Source organism: Caretta caretta, chromosome 4 (assembly GCF_965140235.1).
Source record: "Caretta caretta isolate rCarCar2 chromosome 4, rCarCar1.hap1, whole genome shotgun sequence".
Classification (NCBI taxonomy): domain Eukaryota; kingdom Metazoa; phylum Chordata; order Testudines; family Cheloniidae; genus Caretta; species Caretta caretta.
Genome location: NC_134209.1, coordinates 48,811,611 through 48,825,496, shown reverse-complemented (window position 1 = coordinate 48,825,496; position 13,886 = coordinate 48,811,611). Strand labels below are relative to the sequence as shown.

General features: G+C 37.1%; 1 protein-coding gene across 2 annotated transcripts in view; it reads right to left on the bottom strand.

Moving 5' to 3' along the window:
- LOC125635426 (bifunctional heparan sulfate N-deacetylase/N-sulfotransferase 3) overlaps positions 1-13,886 on the bottom strand; it is a 120,547-nt gene that overhangs the window by 66,713 nt on the left and 39,948 nt on the right. For both annotated transcript variants that reach the window (XM_048847121.2, XM_048847122.2), the window contains exons 3-4: positions 10,896-10,983; positions 5,757-5,911 (exon numbers count right to left, since the gene is read on the bottom strand). In XM_048847121.2, the coding sequence (XP_048703078.1) occupies positions 5,757-5,911; positions 10,896-10,983 (243 nt within the window). The remainder of the gene's footprint in view (positions 1-5,756; positions 5,912-10,895; positions 10,984-13,886) is intronic.

Below are 13,886 nucleotides of genomic sequence, written 5' to 3'. Positions count from 1 at the left end.
GCTCTGAAAAAAAGTGGGAGGAACCAAGCTAGCTCTCCCACAAGACGTGTGATGGAACTCAGTAGTGGTTTGAGCACTGTACCAAGAACTGGCCTAATCTGATGACAGTCTCTGAAGAAAATCATGAAAAAATAGATGGCACTGTCACAGCCAAAGTTCTCAACATTGGGCTTAAGAGAAATGTTGAACACATGCTGAGTACCCTGAAGCATATTTCTGTAGCCTTGAACAAAATGCAGGGAAATAGCTGTTTTATTGCTGACGCTGTTGAATCTGGAAGGAACTGAGTGTGATCTTGAAAAGAGAAATATGCAATGACAGAGTTAAATTACAAGCATTAAAAAAACGAATGGGACAAGCACGATCTCCAGCTCATTTTCTTGCAAATATTCTCAATACTCGGTATCAGGGTCAAACCTTAACTGCTGAAGAAGAGGAGTTGGCTCTGACATGGACATCCAGCAATCATCCCTCCATAATGCCAACTATAATAAACTTCAGAGCTCAGGGTGAACCATTCAAGAAATATATGTTTGCTGATGAAGTTTTAAAGAAAGTCACACCAGTGAACTGGTGGAAGTCACTTAGGCACTTAGATTCCAAGACTGTTGAAGTGATAATCTCACTTTTAACAGCAGTTGCTTCTTCTGCCACTGTAGAAAGAATATTTTCTTCCTTTGGACTAATTCATTCCAAATTGAGAAATCGTTTGGGACCTGAAAAAGCAGGAAAGCTTGTTTTTCTTTTCCAGATTATGAACAAACAGGAAAATGAAGGTGAAGATGACTGATATTTTAAGTTTCTCACGTTGACCTGGCTGACATAGTCGATTTAATTTTTGTTTATTTAAAAAAATATTTCATTTAATTATTTTCGTTAAACAATTTTAACAAAAACAAACCTGATTTTAAAGAAACTTGAATGTTTAACTAAATTCAAAAATTCATACGCTTATTTGTTAAAGTATTATATGTTTGCTGAAAAAATCCAGAATACATAATGTTGTTATTTTAGTTAAATAAAAGAATTTAAATGTCTGTCTGGTGACGTTCTCCTCCTAATACAGCATGGCAAGAAAATCCTCCAAATATTCATGATTAACCTGTTGAATTGGAGATTGTTCACCTCCCAGTGACTTCATAAATATCTGCTTCAATTACCTTTGGTAGGTGAAATAACCAAACAATCATTCATTTTCTGATATAGCTGTAAAACTAATCTGAAAAGTTTTCAAAATAAATCACTTTAAAAATGTATAGTGAAAAATGAAACCTATGAATGAAATCTCTGAGTTGTGAAGAATATGCATTAAGGTTATAACAACCAACAAGAATGCACTTTTATGTAGAAATCCATAAGTAAATCGAGTCTTCCTAACTAGTGATTTAAATCATGATTTAAATCAATTTGATATAAATCAAATCCACCCTGATTCAATGCTCAGTTTCTGAGCAAACTGCTTTCTAATCAGTAGGGGGGAAACCCCATAACTGCATTTAATTGATGTGTCTGTATAAAAACACAGAGTAAAATCTTTTCTTTTTTCATGTCACATTTTTCTTCATTTTCTGAAAATTTCACAACAGGTTGGATTTAGAACAACCTAAATGAATCTCAATATTTACCATCTGTAAACTACAACTGTCCTTCATATATCTCAATCTGTCTTCCAACTGACTCTGGAAACAAGAATTGCAAAAATGGATCAGAGCAGTGGTCCATCTCGTTCAGTATCCTGTCTCTAATACTGGCCATACCAGCTACTTCTGAGGAAGATGCAAGAAAATCTGCAGGAAGCACTTAAAGGATAACCGGGATATTCTTGTTAACTTTTATCACATCCTCTCTTATTCACTTCTGCTCTAAAGAAAAGTCTCTATCTTTTCAGTCACTTTCCATGTGCTTCTAATAGTTCTTGTCTTGAACCCCTTATATTTCTGCAATATTCTCTTTGAGATGGGGTGACCAGATCTGAAAACAGTATTCCAGGCAAAGTCTACCATTGATTTATATAATGATATTTTTGCTGGAAACTATATTTTGTTAGTTAACTTTTAGTGCAAAGAGTAACTAAAATGGGTCAATAGTTACACCAGGGATAAATTTGACCCAAAATATGGATTAAAGAAAAAATTAAATTTCATCAACAATAAAACCATGCTTTTTTTGTTTGATGAAGAGCTGGACCAGCAAAATCCCACTGTCTTACATAACTGGTAGTTCTCTAAGTTAGCACTTTGGGAAAAATATTCAAAACCTAAATACAATTGATAGAAATCCTATATGCAACAGAACGAATATTTGTACCTATGCAGGACAAAGCAATGGATCAAATTCTATCTGGTGAAGTTAATGGAGTTTCATTAGTGATATATTTGGTCCATTATGTTTATTTAAAAATAATCACTAGAAAACCAATAAACACATTTACTTAACAGAAACTGCATTATCATTATATTAAAGTTGTAATACAAAACAATAAAGCTAAAGTAATCACAGTTAGGGGGTAGTTTTGAATACTTGTGCACCTTCAAATACTTTCTTGATGGACTTTGGCCTAAGTGTTGCAACACAGTTATATATTTGATTTACTTATTTTTATAGTTGTGTGTCAGTCCTTAACATACTTTTAATATAGTTTTTGTTGGGTAAACATACCATATAACCAGAATACAACCTTACTTATACAGCCTTGTTTTGTGAAAATTGGGTGATTTGTACATTCCAGGGGTTGTTTGGTTAGTTCTAATCTCGGCTATGAAATCCTTGTCATCTTTGACTGTTAGTGGCAGAGCTAGTCAGTGTCACCATGACACTTGAAAGTCTACTTGTGGCTCATTTTGTGAAAGAATGGGATGTTCTCTGTTACAAACACAAGTTTAAGGAGCTACTTATTTGTCACTCTTGAGTCTTGAGAACCTTTAATACAGCTTTCAAATACTACTGTGTGATGTAATATTGACTTTTGTGCATAGATAGCAGCAATGCTTAGTTGTAAAACCACATGACATTATGCACTTGAAATCCCAGATTCTACATATAATTATTGAATTAAATTCTAAAATATGCTACCTGGTTCTTCTGCAGTATTAATTATTTTCTTTTTGTGAAATCATAAATTATAAATCCAGTTACACATTTTCAGATGTAAAGGTGAACCCTTTTAAAGGGGAAAAAGAAGGTTTTATTTAAAAGTGTGGTCAAATGAAATGAAAGGAAAAAATAGAAAATGTATTTTTGTTCTGATTCATGCACCCTGTGTGTGTGTGGGGATGTGCACACGCATGAGTGTGTGTAAATATACTTGGTAATTATGTCTCAAATACAAAGCTATAAGATAAAATATTACTATTCCATACCTTTTGGAAGTATTTAGTGTAATATCACCTGCAACTTAGTTATCTCCAAAAAAATTAGAACAATGGTTTATCGCTGGAGTAATTTTTTGTGTGTTTTAGTTACTCTCTGCATTAAAAGTTAATCATAATTAATGAGTTTTCCAACTAGTGTTGCCAACACTCCCGGATTGGCTGGGAATTAATCTCCTGGTGGCTGAAACGAATCTGGGAGATTTTAATAGGCCACTAAAAGTCTGGTCGGTGACACAACGGAGCTAAGGCAGGCTCCCTACCTGCCCAGACTCCAGGCGGATCCTGGAAGCAACTGGCACGTCTCTCTGGCTCCTAGGCGCAGGTACGGCCAGGGGGTCTCTGAGCGCTGTCCTGGCCTTGAGTGCCGACTCCGCAGCTCACATGGGCCGGGAAGTGCAGCCAATGGGAGTTGCAGGGGCGGTGCCTGCAGGCAGGGGAAATGCACAGAGCCCTCTGGCTGCCCCTGAGCCTAGGAGCCAGAGATGCCAGCTGCTTCCGGGAGCTGCCCGAGGTAAGCGCTGCCCAGCTGGAGCCTGCACTCCGAACCCCTTCCTCCATCCCCGAGCCCACTCCCACACTCCACACCCCTTGGCCCCACTCCGAGCCCCCTCCTGCATCCAAACTTCCTCCCAGAGCCCACACCCTGAACCCTCTCCTGCACCCCAACCCCTTGCCCCAGCCCTGAGCCCCCTCCCGCACCCAAACTCCCTCCCAGAGCCCACACCACACACCCGCTCCTGCACCAGGCTCAGCCCCTTCCCACACTCTGAACCCCTTGGCCCCACCCCCCAGCCCAGAACCTGCAACCCCTCCCGTACCCCAACCCCCTGCCCCAGACTGGTGAAAGAGAGTGAGGGTGGGAGAGAGTGAGCAATGGAGGGAGGGGGAATGGAGTGAGCGGGGGTGGGGCCTCTGAGAAGGGGCAGGGCAGGGGACGGGGCAAGGATGTTTGGGTTTCTGCGATTAGACAGTTGGCAACCCTTGTCCCAATTAAAATAATATAATTAAATGCTCAAATTTTCTTTTTGAAGGAGTAAAGATAAATAGTGTCCAAATTGATAATAGCATAATAGACCCAATTCTCCTTTCGCGTTACCAGTGCAATTCCACTGGTTTCAACTGGAGTTACTCCTGGTTTACAGTAGTATAAGCGAAAGGAGAATTAGGCCCAATAGTTCTAGAAACCCAAGGAGAGGTGTAGCCCTTTGCTACACCTATTCAACATGTGTACTGTCATTCCTTAGCCTTGGGCCTATTTTTAGGCCACCAAGGAACAGCCTCTCTGGGGCTACTAGCCCCAGAGCTAATTTCATCTGACTCTCCTTACATCCTCCAGCACTGGGAACCAAATTATGACTAGCTCATGTATGAATGTGCTAGGGGAGAAACACTCCCTATGCTTTCTCTCCGACCCCTCATCCAGTGCTCCCACACAGGGGAAAGCATAGTTTAGCCCACAGTGAATTCTTAAATAGTGAAAATGAATATGATTTTAAACAACAAAATGTATTTTACACCAGAGTACTATAGTTCAAAATTAGCAGCATTCACATCTATAAACAAGTAGTATAGTATAATGCACACATGTGAGACTTCTGGGGGTTTTTTTGTTACATGAAACTGAATGGCAGAATCAAATCAAGTACATTTTTCTTTCCTTAATTTTCTTATATCTGTATGTCTCATTTTCTTTTTCTTTCAGGTTCTCATTGAAATATTTTTTTTCAGTACCTTGCTGTAAAAATATAATTACTTAGCAAAGTCAATGCTTTTCAGAACAGCTATTTTTATACATAAACTGATCAAATGGGTAATTGTAATATACGTTAATAATCTTGAGAGATTTTACTAGATTTCAAAGCAAAGATAAGTCTTTGAAAGTTCTGAATGATAAACTTGGACTGTATTTCATTATGCAAACATTGCAGTTCAGTACTAGAGCTGGCTGAAAATTTTCCACCAGAACATTTTTTCTTTGGAAAATGCCACTTCACCAAATTTAAGACTTTCTGAGGGAATGTGCTGATGTTGACAAAATTCTGTTCAGAAAACTGAATCAAAATGAAGCATTTCAACCTTAATGGAATGGAATGTTTTGATTTTTCATTTAAAAACAACTTTTTGTTTCAAAATGTATTTGATTTTATATTATATTATAAATTATAATGTAAAATAAAAAAGTCAAAATAGGAAAAAAGTTTTAAATTTTATCAAAATTGAAGTTTTTAGTTGACCCAAAATGATTTTTTTGAAAATTTTTGATTTTTGATTTGAAAAATTCTGATTCAGAATAAAAATAAAATTCGCAATTGCAGCATTTCCTGAAAAACCAATCCTGATTCTCATACAGCTCTATTAAGTATACCGTGCAAAGATGTTACTTACTAAGGCAAATTTTTTGTTGAGAATCATCTGCTCCACCAGTGACGACTCATTATGGAAGAGATGAGGCTGCATGTGACTCCACATATGGGGAAACCACCAGAACTCATCCACAGAACCCAACAACAGGTCATCACCTTCATCCTCCTCTTCAGTTCCTGCAAAAATATTCCCCAAAAGCAAACTCTTCAGGTTTGTTATGTTGTTAAAATCATTAGGAAAAACAAGAGGAACATTAACAATGTAATGTTTGACACCAAAAATATTTCACAGAAATTTGATATTACAGCGATGTTAAATAGGGATTTTAAAAGCTCTTGAATACATAATCCCGCCGCCGCCCACATAATTAGTTTGGAAAAGCACACCTTCCTCTCTAGAAGATTGAACAACCCTCAAAATGCATGATACAACACTGTCGTCTCATTTGTGTACTGCACAAGTAACATTAGAAACTAATAAAAACAGACCTATAAAAAGATAGGGTATTGAAGAGGATAAATGACAGGGTTAACAAGTCTTATTCAGTGTAATTTATTCAGACAAAACTACCATTGCAATCAATTCTGCCTTCCCTTTTTCATTACATATGCTTTTCTAAAGTATTCTCCTACCAGCATCTTCAAATTATCCTAAACCACTCTATCCCTTTTTCTTCCCTTCTAATTCTTATCTTGTTCACGATCTCATGACATGTCAATTTCCTGCTTATCCAGTTGTATATTGCTTCTTCCCATAAACCACACACATTTAAAAATCCTGTTTCAGCTTCTCTAAGCATCATGTTGCCATTATCATTTCACATCAAATGTGATTACTCTATTTACTTATTCTTTTACTTCACTAATCTGACTTCTCTCTCAAACAAAAACAAACAAAACATTCAGCTACTCTATTTTTGCACCAATCACATTGTACTATCTATCTCTAACTCCCCTTCATATTTTCCTCTTTGTTCCAGTGAACCATGTATGACTTATTCCTTTGCTTTTTCCATGATTTTATCTCTATCTCCATCTGTGGAAATTGAATTAGAAAGGAAAAATGGGGGCAATCAGATGTAATGATGCAGCAACCTGTCTGGGATCTTTAAACTGGCTTTCTGATTTTAACAATAAGGTCATTTCAGGGATGTTCCAATGTTGAGCCAGTTCCATAGTCATCTACTTATTTACTATTTTGCAATATGGCTCAGCTTGTACCATACATCTGCATGTGGATCTGTGCTATCCCAGAAGTTCTGGGAGGGATTGTGCAGCCTCAGGAAGAGAAAGTATCTGCTCCCTTCTGTGGTGTGGAGAAAGTGGGTGGGGGCCATATCTTCTCAGACTCCCTCTCCTGCCTCCCTCCCCTTGCGGTGGCTAGGACCTCAGGGAATGCTAGAAGGGACCAATGCATTCAAGAAAGAATGAAGACAAGTGTTCTCCTCCCAGCCCTTTCCCTTGTAATCACTACAAGAGTCAGACACAATCTAACTCTGTATGTTCTACTTTAGCTTTGAATCAATCATTTTGCATTTGTCGGTCTCATTCCTACATATAACCTCACTTCCTTGATTTCATACTACTGTCCTTCAACTCTGACATTATATTGTGTTGTCTTTTGTCTCTCTCTGTCCCTGATGTGGTCTTAGTTTGCATGCATGATTGTTTCTTTGTTTTGTTAACATCTGCTTCCCTGTGTAACACATTGCCTTTCTGCCTACTTAATGCCTTATCCCTTCTTTCTTTCTATTTCTACAGCTGCTCTATTATGCTTGCATAAAAGGTTTTTTTGTTTTTGTTTGTTTGTTTTGGTTGTTTACAACCTATCTGATGATTCAAACTTCTGTATTGGTAAGTTATATGAAGGGCTAAAATCTGTGGTCTTTAATCAAACAAAGCTTTCATTGAAGTCAGTGGGAAATTTTGCTTGATTAGGGACCTCAGATTTGGTCGTAAGATATTACTGCTTTTTCCACAGAACTACATGTGCCATGATGACAAATAAACAGAAGACACTGTAAGTTATAATACACTATCTCCTGGAAATCATGGAAATTCAAGATGGAAGAGGCCATATTATCCATCGTCCTGCGTCACTGCAGGTTTGTGCCAGACAGTAAAATATTCTAAGAGTTTTGTCCAACCAAGTTTAAAATATTTCAGGAGGCTTCCAGCACTTTCCTGGAACACTACACAGTCAAACCTGGCAAATTTGAGAGTTCCACCAAAAGCAAGGAGTCCTAGTCATTAACATTTACATTTTTCTTTATTTTTTATATAAAAGAAGGATTAAAAACAAACTGAGATTTTCACAGATGAGTGCCTAAAATTTGGCATGTACGCCCATATTTAGGCACTTAAATAAGTGGCATGATTTTCACAAGTGCTGAATACCCAACAACTGCTGCTGACTCTTTTTGCTGAGTACTCAACAGTTTTGAAAACCAGGCTACTTCTTTAGGTGTCTAAATATGTGTTGAGGTGACTAAATATAGAGACTAATTTTCAATAATCTTAACCATAGAAATTATTTTCAAATTTACTTTATTAGAGCAAGGTTTCAGAAAGTAAGCATCCGAACAGCAGTAATTTAATAACATGAACATTATAAGAGATTAAGTTTTTCTTTGTTTTTCCCCATACATCTTTTTGAAAGACAAACACACTGGAATTTTGTTTACTGTGTTACACACAAGAAACAGAAAGAAAAGGAGGAATTGTGGCACCCTAGAGACTAACAAATTTATTTGAGCATAAGCTTTCGTGAGCTACACAAAAGCTCATGCTCAAATAAATTTGTTAGTCTCTAGGGTGCCACAAGTCCTCCTTTTCTTTTTGCGAATACAGACTAACACGGCTGCTACTCTGAAACAAGAAACAGAAAAGATTAACGGTTGAAACCTGAAGCTCTACACATCAGTTCATGTTGAGTCTACTCCAAGACCAATATTTATATGCTGGTCAAGAAAACAAACAGTCACCATTTACTTTCTTAATAATGATGTAAATCCTCCTGGGAAACTTTTCTGAAATTGAATATGTGTTGGCAATGTTGGATTTTGAAAACTGAGTGATGGTGAATATATACCACTTTACTACCTGTTTTACAAACAGTTTGCCTTTTACAGACTATAGGGCATATCAGCTGATCACAGGAAGAAATTTGAGTCTTCTAGAATCTAGAAATAATTACGAAATATGAATATAGTGAATAAAGTGGCTGATACTAAAAGTCAGAGATTACCACAGTTTTTCCTTATACCTAGAATAGGAAATATATGTGACAACTCTGTGTTAATAGCTCTCAAATGTTTATTTTGTAAATGTTTACTTTTTAATGGCTTCTTCTTTACGCTGCCTTTGGTAACATGCTCTGATTGCAGAAAGATGTCAAAGGGATTGTGGGGGAATAGGGGTCTGCTCTTGCAAATCCCTTTACAGGACTGGGACCTTAGGACTTGATAAGGAGAGGTACTGAATTCCTTGGAGGCAGCCAGCGTTGAAGACACTTGACTTCTCATTCAAGGTGCTTAGTACTTCTCTTGTGGCCCTTATTCTGGAGTAGCCACCAACATGAGCATTCAAAGATTCATAGTTTCTAAGGCCAGGAGGGTCGACTCTGATCATCTCGAACAACCTCCTGCTCAACACAGACCTTATAACTTCTTTCAAAATAATTCCTGTTTGAACCACATCATGTCTTAGTGAAAAACTTCCAAATTTGATTTAAAATTTGCAGTGATGGATAAACATCACAACTCCTGTAAGCTGCTCCAATGGTTAATTACCCTGGCTGCTAAAAATGTATGCTTTACTTCCAGTCTGAATTTGTTTAGCTTCAACTTTCAGGTGTTGGATCCTTGTTATACATTTCTCTGATAAACTGAGGAGTTCATTATCAAATATTTGTTCCCTATGTAGGTTTTTCAAAACTGTGATTAAATCAGCCTAACCTCTTTAAGATAAACAGAATGAGCTCCTTGAGTTTATCACTACAAGGCATGTTTTCCAACCCTTTAATAATTCTTATGGCCCTTCTCTGAATCCGCTCCCATTTACCAACATCCATCTTAAATTGTGGACATCAGAAACTGGATACCGTTTTCCAGCAGAAGACACACCAATGCCAAATACAGGGGTAAAATAACCTTTATGCTCCTTATTTCCCGTTTATACATCCAAACATTGCATTAGGACTTTTGGCCACAGCATCACACTGGGAGTTCACATTCAGCTGATCATCCACCACAACCCACAAATCTTTTTCAGGTGACTGCTTCCAGGATAGAATCCCCCATGCTGTATGTATGTGTTACATTGTTTGTTCCTAGAGGTATAACTTTACCTTTGGCCACATTAAAATGCATATTGTTTGCTTGCATCCAGATTACTGTGCAATCGAGACCATTCTATGTCAGTGACCTGCTGTATTCATTACTTACCAATCCCACAATCTTCTTGTCATCTGCAAACTTTATCCTTGATGAATAGTTCAGAGAACCAGCCCTTACTTTGCCAAACCAGTTTAAATGTAAAGCCATGTTTTGAAGATATTCTTTACTTGGTTGTGAATGGAAATTAACATTTTTAATAGAAGATATGAGTATTTAGGTATAATTTTTTGGATGTATGCACTAGATCTGACCTATATGCATGCCTGAATTTCCTACATGTAAATTGAAGTTAACTGTCTGTTCAGCTTTCACTCATAATAGATTCTTAAGAAGTTTTAAAAAGTATCACTTTGTGTCTAATCTACCAAAACACTGTATAAATATATGCAGAATAATTTATATAGGTGGATCTAGTTGGCTTAATAAAATATAGGAAAACTGGAAAAAAGTATTTATATATCTCGGACACTATTCTCATGGAGAATACTGCTTCACCACAAGGGTTGGTCAATGTAAACCATCCTTCAGGAACACAGTTTGACCCAGCAAGTCACACAATTATGTTATATGCTCTGAGGCAATCTGTTCTATTTGTTATATTCTTGTGAAGGAAGCTTTCCTCTCTACTCAGAAACTGAGTGCAGTTCCCCATCATCCCATTTCATTTAATACCAAAGCTGCATAATCAATGTCATTTCTACTTCCCCTACACTACAAAGATACTTCCAATCAAAATGAAAGTGATTTTAGATTTTCATTCTTACCTGTGTGGTAAAATTTCCCTGAAAATCCCAGGTTGAAAGTAAAATTTGTAATCTGAGCTCTCAAAAGATTCTGCGTATCAAGCAGGGCCTGAAATAAATATACATAAAAAAATTCATCAGGCACATGATCTTTCTTTCCACCCCCATATACAGACCATGACAAAAATATAATTTCTTTACCTCTTAAAAACCAAAGATCAAATTTAACTCTGAAGTGCACTGCATGCATCTTCATGGAGATCAGTGGTGTGTAATTTATAACCAGAATCCTCCTCCTAATAATAATACCTATCTCTTATACAGTGCTTTTCATCTGTAGCTCTCAAAGCACTTTACAAAGGAAGTCATTATCATTAATCCCATTTTAGAGATGGGGAAACTGGGGCACAGGGAGGGGAAGAGATTTGATGATGTTCATTCAGCAGGGCAGTGCCAGAGCCCAGAACTGAACCCAGGTCTCCTGAGTCCCAGTCCAGTGCCCTATTCCCAAGGAAACATTGGCTCCCTTAAGCATTGATTAGAGTACATACACAGAACATTTTACTGTAGCTTAGAAATTATTGGCAAAAAAAGACTAAGAAGAGAAAAAGTGAGATGAACATTGAAGCCTATTCTGCATCAAATAACTGGAATCTAGTCCACAATGTCTGACTCACTTATTCCTCAGACAGTTAGCATACTGGCTGTCACCATAAACGTACTTGCACAAAATTAGTACAAACAAAAGCTATCATGCTGAAAGAAATGGCTTCTTCTTATTCCATCAGAGACAACATCTTCACTCTTCAAATTTCTAGACTAACTTCAGGTGTTGTGATTCCAAGAGTTACACATTATTTTAGGAGACGTCTCCCAAGCAGTGATACTCTAAAAGGGAAATACTGGCATGGTAACTCTTTGTTATATTCAGTTTTAATAAGAAAAGTATGTTAAGGCACATATATTTTAAATCACACAAGAGAATAATTAAAATTATTGGGGGGGGGGAGATTTTCAAGGAGACAGAGGGAGTTAGGCACCCAACTTTCCTTGAAATTCAACACCCTGATTCCCATTTTCGCCTTTGAAAATCTCCCCCAATAATTTCAATTACCACTCTTCTTTGTAATTTTAAATATACATGCCTTTCTTAATATCCATTTCTAGTTATTAATTTCTTAATTGCAAAAACAATTAAGTTATTTAAAAGTAAAACACTCAAGACATCAGAATGTGAGCATCGAAGCATTTGGTAAGGATCTCTTTGTTTATAAAGTAAAAAGAAGTGAGCACTGTTTATAAATATATACATAAAATATAGCAGAAGAAAATAATATTAAAAAACCCCCAAAACAACATCAGTGGAAAGCCAGGGCCATTAGAAGCCTTCTTTCTTCAGTGCAACTGTGCTTGCTTAAACAAGGGATGAATTTGACCCAAAGAACATTTGTTCAGAAGTTTTGATGATCAGTGAATAGAGTCAGACATATCCTGAATTTGCTCCTCAATTGTTGAGACTAATGCTTACGTTACTAATTGCTAATTATGAGACTAATTGCTTATGTTACACAGCTAAGGGCACAGAGATTTTGGTGCAAGACAGACACAAAACTGAAACCATTGAAAAACATCACTTTTTTGTTCCACGCTGTCCAGCTTGACCTGGAGCTGAAAGGGTATCATATTGTTTCCCCCCTGCCTGGCATCCCCTTCTCTGTCACACTAGCGCTAGCAACGCTGCCATCAAAGAGCTGTTGGAAGCTTTTAACAAACAAAATGGCTACAGTAAAGATCACTCTTTCTTCACTGGAAGGGAAAGCTGGAACTGTCCTCTGAATAAAGGAAAAGAGAATGAGAGGAGTGGATCAAAAATTAAACATAGTTGAGAGCAGGTTGAGTTTTCAGGCAGAACACAAAAAGAACAATCTCTTCAGAGACTGTGCAGCATGAACTCGAGTGCAGGCTGACAAGAGGTTAAAGATAATCAATGACCAATAAAGGCAAAGGATATTAAAGTGTGGGGATTCCTACTCTGGTTGAAAGTAGAGACTCCATGGGGTTTGTTATTAAAATCATCTCTGAGCTGGTGAGATTTGACTCAGTGAAAGAACTGATCTTTGCAAACAGATGTTACTGGATACGCAGATGGAAAGACACAGGGGGCAAGCAAACTGGTAGTACCCTTATTATGATAATAATGTATATCTTTGAAAGAGAGAGGTTGCTGAGTTCAGCCTGACAGAAAAAATTTGCATATATGGCCATAAGCTCCTATTATTTCTGGATTACATCCAGCTGCCCAGGCCAGAAGAAAAGATCTTACATAAACTTTAAAAGCCTTCCAGAAAATGTGATATCGAGGTGCTTGAATACCAATGAAATAGGCACATCAGAAATAAGATAGATAGCTGATAGGATACTTGCATTCTTTTTGCAGCATAAAGGAAAGAAACATTTAGGGCAAAACTCACACTCAGTGAGATAAGGATTCTGCCCCAGAAAGCTGGGTTAAAGTAAAGCCTGAATTCTAAATGAACAGCTCAGAATGTTAATGTAACTTTTATACTTCTTATTAAAGATGACTTCAATTTCAAATGTACCTACTACATTTTCTGTGGACAATAGTCTCTGGCCAGGTTATATTCAACTTCTTTAGGTTATGTTCTTTGCTATGGGTCTGTTTCTGAATTGTAAGATTATGATACTGTAGCTAAAGGCTTTACCTTGCATCCTACTGAGCAATTGTCTATCTACCTTCCTATCATTTTCAACATAGTATCCAAACGATGGAAGAACAGAAGGAAAAAACGAAGAAAGAAATTGTGGAAATGCTAGAGAAATATAGCTTTGTAGAAATTCCTCATTGCACATTTCTAACATTACAGAAATGTTACATCATTGATATGACCATTTAAATTATTTGAAAATGGGAAAAGTGGGAGAGATACACACACTCTATGTCATCTCTGTGATAACCTGATTCTGGTTTTTAATTTTTATTGAAGAGTTAAG